The 11,272-nt window shown below is 43.9% G+C and overlaps 1 gene segment (V, D, J or C); it reads left to right on the top strand.

Moving 5' to 3' along the window:
- Window positions 1-2,183: 2,183 nt before the first annotated feature.
- LOC119964967 lies at window positions 2,184-11,172 on the top strand. The segment is given in 4 exon segments: window positions 2,184-2,335; window positions 2,522-2,817; window positions 3,409-3,442; window positions 10,236-11,172. Coding segments are annotated over 4 exon segments (708 nt in total).
- The last annotated feature ends 100 nt before the right edge of the window (window positions 11,173-11,272 follow it).

The following is an 11,272-nucleotide window of genomic DNA, read 5'->3' on the forward strand; positions in this document are numbered from 1 at the left end:
GAGCGGATGATGTGGTGGGAAGGTCATCTCAGGGTCAAATAGGACACCATGGCTGGGAACTGTGTGGTTCAGAGTCAGACAGGCCCAGGGAGAGGGATGGAATCAGTGTCTGGGGAACAGAGATTGTGATGGGGACTGAAGACAATGGCAGATGGAGTTCAATGTGGGGCTGTGAAATCATCCACTTTGGATCAAATAAAGAGAAATCAGAATCATTTCTAAATGGTGGGAAGCTGGGAATTGTGGAGGAACAGAGAGATGAGGCCAATGTTGTAAAGAGTCTGGTTGAGCAGCAGACAGAGCTCAGGGAGAGGGATGGAGTTTGTATCGGGAGCTGAAGACGATGGCTTTGATCTTCCCAATGTGTTTCCCAGTGAGCCTGGCTCCTCAGTCCTGACTGCTCTTAGCTGCTGTTCTTTTCACTGATTGGACAGTTATTGTTAGAGATTCAGACCACAGCAGAAACCCCCAGTGTAAAAAATAACAGCAAAGACTGTCAGATCGGAAGATTGAAACGTAACCAACAGAGGAAGTGAAAGAAGGGGCTCAGAGCAGCTGGATGTTTGTTACTGACACGGGAGAAAACTGAACCGTGGGTTTCGTCCAGGTCCTCCGGTTTAGTCCCACAGTCCAAAGACGTGCAGGTTAGGTGAATTGGCCATGTTAAATTTCCCTTAGTGGCCAAAAGAGTTAGGTGGGGTTACTGGGTTACGGGATAGGGTGGAGGTGTGGGTTTAAGTAGGGTGCTCTTTCCAAGGGCTGGTGCAGACCCGATGGGCTGAATGACCTCCTTCTGCACTGTAAATTCTATGATTCTATGAGCATTTTCTTTATGTTATAGAACATAGAACATAGAACAGTACAGCACAGAACAGGCCCTTCGGCCCTCAATGTTGTGCCGAGCCATGATCACCCTACTCAAACCCACGTATCCACCCTATACCCGTAACCCAACCCTTAACCTTACTTTTTATTAGCACACTACGGGCAATTTATCATGGCCAATCCACCTAACCCGCACATCTTTGGACTGTGGGAGGAAACCGGAGCACCCGGAGGAAACCCACGCACACAGGGGGAGGACGTGCAGACTCCACACAGACAGTGACCCAGCCGGGAATCGAACCTGGGACCCTGGAGCTGTGAAGCATTTATGCTAACCACCATGCTACCCTGCTGCCCCAATAAATGTGTAATTGTCCACCTTTGAGGAAGTCACAAGGTGGACAACGGAGAATTTGTAGATGTGAAGAACACGGAATTCCGAAAGGTGCCACATCAAATGTTACGACACAAGATGTGATCTCATGGTGTACGGGGTATCAACTTGGCATGGATCAGCAATTTGTTAGTTAAGAGAAAACAGAGAAGGGGGATAATTTGGGCTTTTTTGGGTTGTCCAGCAGTAACTAGTGGAGTGGTGGAGAAATCAGTGCTGGAGCCTCAACTATTCACAATCAACATCAATGATCAGTGAAGGAAGCAAATGTAGTTAGTGTGAAAATAACACTAAGATAGGTGGGAAAGTAAATAATCAAGAGGATGTAGAGAGTCTGAAAAGGGATAGAGGCAGCGTGATTAAGTGTGAAAATGTGAACTTGTCCACTTTGGCAGGAAGAATAGAAAAGCAATAAAGTATTTAAATGGAGAGAGGTTGAGGAACTGGCTGCTACAGAGGGATCTGGGTGTCCTGGTACATGAATCACAAAACGTTAGTCTGCAGATCCAGCAAGTGATCAGGAAGGGAAATGGAATGTTGGTGTTTATTACAAGAGGAACGGAAAATAAAAACAAGGAAGTTTTACTGCAGCTGTACAGGTTAGACTTTCAGGTGAATGCGAGATGATCTTAAATAAACATCAGATCCTGAGGGGACCTGTAGAGTGGATGAGGATGTTCCCTCCTCTCAGGTAGAGGGAGATGAGAACACAGAGGAACAAAGTGAGAAATAAAGTGAGGGAGAAAGAGACGTGAAGTGAGGCAGAAAGAGAGAGAGAGAAAGCGGAGAGCAAGCAGATACAGTGAGACAGGAAGAACAAGATGGGGAGACAGACAGAGAGAGACAGAAACTGAGGGACAGATTTTGAGAGAGGGAGTGAGTGAGGGTGAGGGAGTGAGTGAGAGAGAAGAAGAGGACGTGAGGGTGCTGACGTGGTGTCTCTGCCTCATACCATTTACATACTGAGGAATGGGCAGTCAGACTCTCACAGGCTGCAGCTTTATAAAGCAGAGCCCAGTGAAGGGAGAGTTTATCAGTAACCAGGCACAGGGACAGGAGCAGACACCATGATTTCAGCCATCCAGCTGATCTGGCCTCTGGCATTCTGCATCGCAGGTACAAATCTCTCTCCTTCCACCTTGAATATTTTCCTGCTCTCCATTTCAATCCAATTCTACTGACTTGTGATTGAAGGGAAAATGCTGAAAGCAGAGAAATAGTCAGTGTCTCCAACAATATCTCATTGTACAGGCTCTTTCTGTGACAGTTCTTACTTCACTCTGTTTCTCTATTACCCCTCAGGTATCAGTGGAGACATCATCATGACCCAGTCTCCCACGGTGCTGTCATTGAGCCTGGGCCAGACCGCAACCATCACCTGTACGGCCAGTCAATCTGCTCGCAGTTATGTTAATTGGTATCAACAGCGAGACGGTCAGAAACCGGCTCTGCTGATCTATGATGCAACAACCCGATTCACAGGAATATCCGACCGATTCACCGGCAATCAATATGGAACACGATTCACCCTAACAATCAGCAATGTACAGAATGAGGATGTCGCTGATTATTACTGTATGCAGGACAGCAACTGGCCCATACACAGTGATACAGAGCCTTACAAAAACCTCAATACACACAGCCCCACCTCCTGTACTGACACATCCCACAGTTTTATATAATATAGAATAAAACAATTATAGGAAACTGAACAAGTTATTTTCACTGTCCACTACACATTCCAGTCCCTATGGAGTCCACCACTCGCTGAAGGCCTTGGGTTTCCCTCTTACTCTTACAGCTGAAAGATTTATTATCTAAAATTAGAATTTAGATGGGGCTGGTTTAGCACAGTGGGCTAAGACAGCTGGCTTGTAATGCAGAATTAAATCAGCAGAGTGCATTCAATTCCCGTACCGGCCTCCTCCAACAGGTGCCGGAATGTGGCGACTAGGGGCTTTTCACAGTGACTTCATTGAGACCTACATGTGACAATAAGCGATTATTATTATTATTATAATTCTCAACTCTCCCAACAAAGCACAGAGACAATGAGAGAAACAGAGAGTGAGAAAGCGTGAGAGAGAAAGACATGAGTGAGTGAGAGACAGAGAGAGGGTGAGAGTGAGTGAGTGAAGCAGAGAGCAGAGGTTTTTGTACAGCCCCTGCACTGGAAGCTGTCAGTGTGGCTTACGTTCGGTAAAGGAACCAAGCTCAGACTGAGTAAGTAAACCCCAATCCTCCGTTATTAACCCTTTCAATACTGAAACTTTCTCAAACACAAATGCTGAATAGTTGAAGGTGTTAGTGGGGAGCTGCAGTGAATGAAATGGTTCATTGAAGAACACTGTGTAGAACAGGGTGCCCAGCTGTATTTCTTTAGTTCCATTCCCCCCCCTTTAAGCAGCAAGATATAAGTAAGCAGCTTTTACCCACCGTGTGGAGGAGATCTGGACGTTTGCAGACTGTGTTCACATTCCTGGACCATGGAGTGAAATCACTCACTAGACTCCTGTCAGTCTGCGTGTGACAGACACGGGCAGAGTTTGATGTGAGCTCTGGCTCCCTGTCACACTCTCTGATATAACTGATCACAGCAGCAGCAGCAGCACAGTGAGACACCGAGGTCCCACTTCCCCCAGCTTTAACTCTGCTCTCTCCACTCCCTGCTTATCTCTTAGCAAAGTTCTGATGACAAACAGGTCCAGCAGGGCTCACATTCCAGTGGCTTCAGTGTTCCAGGCTTTTGGGGAGACTCTCAGTTACTTTCTCTTTGGGTCGAGTTCAGTCTGATATTTATTCCTGATCCAATATTCCTGAAAATCCCTGGAGATATTTTTATTGTTTGATGTGATGTGTGATCTCTGGCTGGGCCAGCATTTATTGCCCATCCCTAATTGCCCTTGAACTGAGTGTCTTGCTCGGCCATTCCAGAGGGCATTTCAGAATCAACACGTTACTGAGGATCTGGAGTCACTTGTAGGCCGGACAAGGTCAGGCTGGCAGGTTCCCACTTCAGACCCACACATCCCATAAATTAACTTTTAAAAATGGCCCCAACTCCACTTTCCTGTCGGTCCCCATAACCCTTGACCCCCTTCAATGAGAAATCTGTCTAACTCAGCCTGGAATATATTCAATGCCCCAGCATGCACTGCTCTCTGGGAAAGAGAATTCCAAAAACTAACGACCCTCTGAGAGAAGAAATTCTTCCTCATCTCCGCCTTTAATGGAGATCCCTTATTTTTAAACTGTGTCCACTCATTCTATATTCCACACGAGGGGAAACATTCTCTCAGCATCCATCCTGTCAAGCTCCCTCGGAATCTTATGTGTTTCAATAAGATTACCTCTCATTCTGCAATGAGTACAGACCCAACCAGCTCAACCTTTCCTCATCAGACATTCCATTCCTCAGTGGAATCAGCCCAGTGAACCTTCTCTGAACTGCTTCCAATGTCGGAACATCCGTCCTTAAGTAAGGAGACCAACACTGTACCCAGTACTCACGGTGTAGTCTGCCCAATATGCTGTATTGATGGAGCAAGACTTCCCTACTTTTATACTCCATCCCCCTTGTAATAAAGGACAACATTCCATTGACCTTCCTCATCACTTGCTGTACCTGCAGGTTAACTTTCTGTGATTCATACACAAGGACACCCAGATCCCTCTGTACCACAGCTTTCTGCAGTCTCTCTCCATTTCAATAATATTCTGCTTTTCTATTCTCCCTAACAAAGTGGACAAGCTCACATTTCCCCATATGATACTCCATCTGTCAAATGTTCTCCCCACTCACTGAACCTATCAATATCCCTTTTCAGACTCTGTGTCCTCCTCACAACTTGCTTTCCTAACTATCATTTTATCATCAGCAAATTTAGCTACAATACTGTCAGTCCATTTGTCTGACTTGAAAAAATAGACAAGGATCAAGCACAGCAAATTCTGTTCTTAGACTTTATTGGAGTTCTCAAGGTGGCCGGGAGACCAGGTCTGCCTTACCCTTCACGCAAGATGTTAGACTAAATCCAACTCAGCTTGGAGACACAAGTGCACAGCTTATACACATTTTAGACAGTCCTTATCACTGCTCTTTGCTCCCCACACTATTCTGTAGCCTGGCCTTTTCCTAACAAGCAACTTTTATCCAATACCCTCAATATTTCCATGGCGACGCTATTATCCTTAATTTCCCAGGCATCTCCCGTGACCTTTAGAATTGGTAATAGGTCAAGCTTCTGGACATTTGCTGGCTGGGTACTCCTTCATCCCATAGGGGAAGAATTTATGTCTGCCAAGTCCTTCCCTCTGATATCGGCTGATGTCAGCAGCCGGAATGGAGGATGCCACTGCGTGCGGGGGCGTGCCATGTCAGAAAACAGGTCTGGTGGGCCGGAGAATCCCGCCCTCTGTCTCTCTCTTATCAGCTATCTGGCCATGAGGCCTCAACTAGCTTTTACTGCGAGTCTTAAAAGCTGCATTGGATCATTTTACTTTTAGTACTCAGGATAATATGGTCACCATTCCTAATTCACAGAATATTTTAAATGCTTGGTATAAAAAGATTATTACAAGTTACCATAACTGTTACAATGTGTAATACAAAGTCAAAAGTAATCACTTCTTTGTAACATTTATAAGATAGATCATTATGTTAACAGCTGTGGTTCTGCTTCAGTTCTGTGGCACCACAGTCCTCTGCTATTTGCTCTTTCTGCTGATAGCAAAACAGAACATTCCAGTTGCCTTGCCGGTTTGACAATCCTGTGATAATTGGCTGTCCCTCATTCACCTGGTCTCAGGCCTGCATTTTAGTTTAATGAAGCCTAATTCAGCAAGGCCAATCAGATAACACATATCCTGTAAACCTTACAAGTTCTGTTATCTCAAGCCCTGTCCGTTGCCTCTTAGTTAAATATGTGGTATTATCATAACTATAAGAACTGCAAAGGTTAATGAAATGTCTAGAGAGCCATCAGAGGGAGCTACAGTTACAAGTATATAAGGCATTGATGCTAAGCCTTGTGGGAGAAAGTATTGAAGGAGTTAGCTGGAGACAGACAGAAGTAAAGATAGTGTGAGTAAGAGCAGATCGTAGTTTATAACGGTATAAAGATTAATTGTAGATGAGTGTAGTTTATATGTTAATAATCAACTATGTATTATTTAGGAGTAACTGTCAAATCCAAAGTAGTACTGTTAATACATTTATAGTTTTGTTCAAGTTAAAGCTATTTTGTGGTGTTTGTGAACACTACGCCAACTCTCCCGAATTTGGCAACACAAAGTACACTGCATGGTACCAGGAGTTCATTTCTACAAGTAAGAAGCAGTTGGATTCAATAAGATTAGCATAAGAAGATTGAAGAAAGCATTCAAGACCCTACAAACCTCAGAAAATCTACAAAGAAGACAAATAGTAAGATGGAGAGTCTCAAGAAGCCTGGCCACTTCAGGACAAACGGTAACTATGTCAAAACTGGACTTCCTTAAACAGCAGTTTGAAGTTTTCCTATCTGCCTCCCCGCGAGAAAATGCTTCTGATTAAAGAAAAATAGCACTGCTATTACATCTGGCTGGAACGCAAGCATTAGAGCTTTCTGATTCCTTTGAATTTACTGCTGATGAGGATAAAATAGAATGTAACATGGTGCTACAAAAGTTCAATACACACTGCAAGAAGCAGGTGAATGAGACCTATGAGTGCTACATGTTCAGAAAAAGACTGCAGTTAAGGGGGAGTCAGTAGATTATTTCATAACAGCTTTAAAGTTAAGAGCGCAGTCCTGTAATCTTTCCTCAGCTTCTGATTCAATGCTGCGTGATCAAGTTGTGTTTGGGATAAATGACGAATGTTTGCGTAAATAAATGCTAAGATGACCGATTTTACTTCTAGAAGACGCGATTAATACGTGCAAAGCCAGTGAACAGGCATCCTGAGAATATGCGGAGTTCATGGCAAACAAAAATAGCGCAAGATCGGGAAATGTGGCTGACGTCATTAATGCTGTGCCGCAGCAAAGAAAACTGCGTGCAATGGCTGGTGGCTATTTTGAGAGTGATGTTACGAGCGTGACCATGTGCACACTCTGTGGCCACGCCCACAGTAAAAAAAATTGTCCGGCAAAAGGCAAACAATGTTCCAATTGTTGCAAGTTCAACCTCTTTGCAGCACAGTGTCGTTTCTCAACAGCTTCTCCAGTAACCAAATTTAATAAGTCCGACAATGACTTCAGAAGGATCCAGACTGAAGATTAATAATCTAATATCTTGACTGAAGGAGAGGATTTCTCACTGTACATGCTAAAGTATACTTTCATGATTGAAGCAGTCACTAGGATTAATTTGCTGGATTGCAAGGACAGACCAGGACAACAGCTCTCCAAGATAATTCAGGAGTGGACTCTATTATTAGAAATTAATGAAGAAGACATACCATTTCAAATTAATACAGGGGCACTTGCAAATATTATCACTGAAAAACATTGAAGACAAGCTTATACGATACCGCTAATAAACACATCTACTTGTCGGCTGACCGATTACAATTGTAACACTCTAGTCACAAGAGGATCCTGCCGTCTCGTTCTTAGAAATGGTGACATTGAAATGCCTATCACCTTTGAGATAGTGGAAGATGATAAGTCATCGCTAATTGGGGTGGATGCTTGCAATAAAACAAAGCTTGTTGTAAAGGTTCACTCAAATAAGACATGAAGAGCCAAGGGAAGACTTAGTTGTTGAGGATGGTGAGGATACCTTATCCAGAGCTACCACTGATGCTGACACATCAGATACAGAGATAGTACATAGAGTGGAAGCTCAAGCCTCTTTCTTTACCAAGATCCTTCCAGTGTCTGACCGAAAACTACGAATTGTCAAAGCCCTAACAGAAAAGGATTTGATGCTCCAGAGGGAGATGAAATATCTCAAAGAAGGGTAGCCCAATGGATGTCGATGTGTCTTTCGAAGTAGAAAGGCTGATTTTACTGTAATAGGGGGTTTCCTTTTCAAGGGAGATAGAATTGTGATTCCTGCAATTCTACATGAAATAATTCTGCAGCAGATTCACGAGGGTCATCAAGGCATCGAAAAGTGTCGTAGAAGGGCTGGTTTAGCTCACTCAGCTAAATCGCTGGCTTTTAAAGCAGACCAAGCAGGCCAGCAGCACGGTTCGATTCCCGTACCAGCCTCCCCGGACAGGCGCCGGAATGTGGCGACTAGGGGCTTTTCACAGTAACTTCATTGAAGCCTACTCGTGACAATAAGCGATTTTCATTTCATTCATAGACAATCGGTATATTGGCCTGGAATCAACAAAGATGTTGATCAATATGTACTTGAATGCACAATCTGCCAGATGCATCAGCCTGTACAGAGCAGAGAATGCATGAAAGAAATGGAAATCGTCACCAATCCATGGATCAAAGTTGGTATGGATTTGTTTTACTTTACAGGTCACGACTATCGAGCCATCATGGACTATTACTCCAACTATCCTGAGGTGACGACGTTGAATGATTCGACAGCAAGATCTGTCATAAGGGCAACAAAATCCACTATGTCTCTGACAATGGTCCTTGTTTCTCAAGCTGGGAGTGGACACAGTTTGCAGAGCAGTACATCTTCAATCACACGACCTCAAGCCCACGTTACCCTCATTCAAATGGCAAAGCAGAGAAGGGAACAGGAATAATCAAGAAATTGTTCCATAAAGCAATCGATGATAATAAATATCAATCGTTGGCGTTGTTGACATACAGAACAACACCACTGTCAACTGGATTACTGGCCAGGGGCTGGTTTAGCACAGTGGGCTAAACAGCTGGCTTGTAAAGCAGAACAAGGCCAGCAGCGCGGGTTCAATTCCCCTACCAGCCTCCCGAACAGGCGCCGGAATGTGGCGACTAGGGGCTTTTCACGGTAACTTAATTTGAAGCCTACTTGTGACAATAAGCGATTTTCATTTAATCTCATTATCACCTGCTCAGATGCTAATAGTTAGCTGAATTTGCACAACATTACCTGAGATCACCATTCCAGACATGAATGATCAAGAGATACACAACCGTATCAGATCAAGAAAAGAGAAGCAAAAAGAGGACTATGATAAACAAACAAAACCTCTACCTGGATTAAAAGAAAGTGACTTTGTACACATTCAGAATCCTGATGGTGGATGGTAACAAAGAGCGAAAGTTCGAAGACAAGTTGCACCCAGAAAACACAGATATACACGGAACGCGCAAATATCAGAACCCACAAATATACACACAACACATAAATATACACAAAGACACACAAATATACACAGAATTCAGAAATACTTACAACAGCATGGATGGAGAAGAATAAACAAACAAAATTACAAAAAAGCAAATATATGCAGAGCAGATAACTATAGAGTTCAGAATATAAATATTTGCACATTGAATACTGAGAAATGCACACACACACATACAGACAACATAATGCATTAATATACACAACACTCCGATTGTTTCTGACAAGCCCTGAGTTTGGCATCAACATCTTAAATTTAAACAATATATTTTTGATTGCAAAATCCAAATGTTGAATGTAAGCTGTGAACAGCAGAGACCCCGGCACTGATCCTTGGGGAACACCACTTCCCACCTTCTGCCACTCCGAAAATCCACCCTTTACTCCCACTATCTGCTTTCTGTCTTGAAGACAGCGAGCAATCCATTCCGCCACTTATCCCCGACTCCACATCCTCTGACTTATTCGTTAATCTATTCTGGGGAACCTTACCGAAGGTCGTTAGAAAACCCTAATAAATTAGATCAACTGCACTCAGTGTCTGCTCTCTCTGTCACCTCCTCAAAATATTCAATCATGTTGGTCGGGTAAAATTTTCCCTTTTGAAATTCTATGCTGACTGTTAATCTAAAATACAATCAAAAAACAAAAATATACAAACAGAATATTCAAATGTACACAGGATTCACTAATACACAACAATTAAATTCCTTCTCTTCTCTTCCAGGCAGAAACACGTCAGAACCCACGCTGACCCTGCTGCCCCCCTCCCTGGAGGAGGTCAAGACCAAGGGCACTGCCACCCTGGTGTGCCTTGCCAATCACTTCTATCCCGATGAGCTGGTGGTGGAGTGGAAGAAGGATGGTGCAGCCATTTCGGACGGGGTTCAGACCAGCAACTACCTGCGAGCTTCGGACAACACCTACAGCGTCAGCAGCCTGCTGACCCTCTCTGGCTCTGCCTGGGAATCCAACGCCCGCTTCTCCTGTGCCCTCACCCACGTGAGCCTCTCCTCTGCCCTCAGCAAGAGCATCAGGAGATCAGAATGTGCGTAAAGTGTTAGAGACAGTCCACAGAGGAGACACAACTTTAAACAGAACAGGGGTGAGCTGGGAGGGCAAAGGTCATTGTCAGCACTGAATTACAACTCTCTTCCTTTTCGGGACTGAGGCACTATTGAGGGTCAGGGGTTAAGGCATGTTTTGGGACAGTGTAGAGGGATCTTTAATCTGTATCTAACCCTGTGATGTACCTGTCCTGGGAGTGTTTGATGGGACAGTGTAGAGTGAGCTTAACTCTGTATCTAACCCTGTGCTGTACCTGTCCTGTGAGTGTTTGATGGTACAGTGTAGACTCGTGAAGCCAAGTAAAACCTCTCTAAGATGCTGAAGACTGTCAACTTTACAAAAATAATGTGACCCTCTAAAGTTTCTGCTTCAGGAAACCAGACCTCCTTCCTGCTCACCCTGCAGTTACAATTGAAGTTTTAGTCGCTGTTTAAAGGGACAGGATTCTCCTGTTATTGAGAAAATCTCCACAAGTGTTTTAATAAACCTCCATTCTCCCTGTGAATTTCTCCAGCTTCCTCTGGCTGGGCTGTTTATTCAAGTCTTTTTTCTGACAATGTAAATCTGTAAAAGGTAATAAACATTAAGAATATTCAGTCTGTGTCTCGTGTGTGCTTTGGAAATGTCCCTCCTCCCCATCAGCTGATTGGCTGCATTTCAGCAAGTGATTGTCATGATTGGCTGGTTGGCCTGTCA

This window comes from Scyliorhinus canicula, chromosome 4 (genome assembly GCF_902713615.1).
Source record: "Scyliorhinus canicula chromosome 4, sScyCan1.1, whole genome shotgun sequence".
Classification (NCBI taxonomy): Eukaryota; Metazoa; Chordata; class Chondrichthyes; order Carcharhiniformes; family Scyliorhinidae; genus Scyliorhinus; species Scyliorhinus canicula.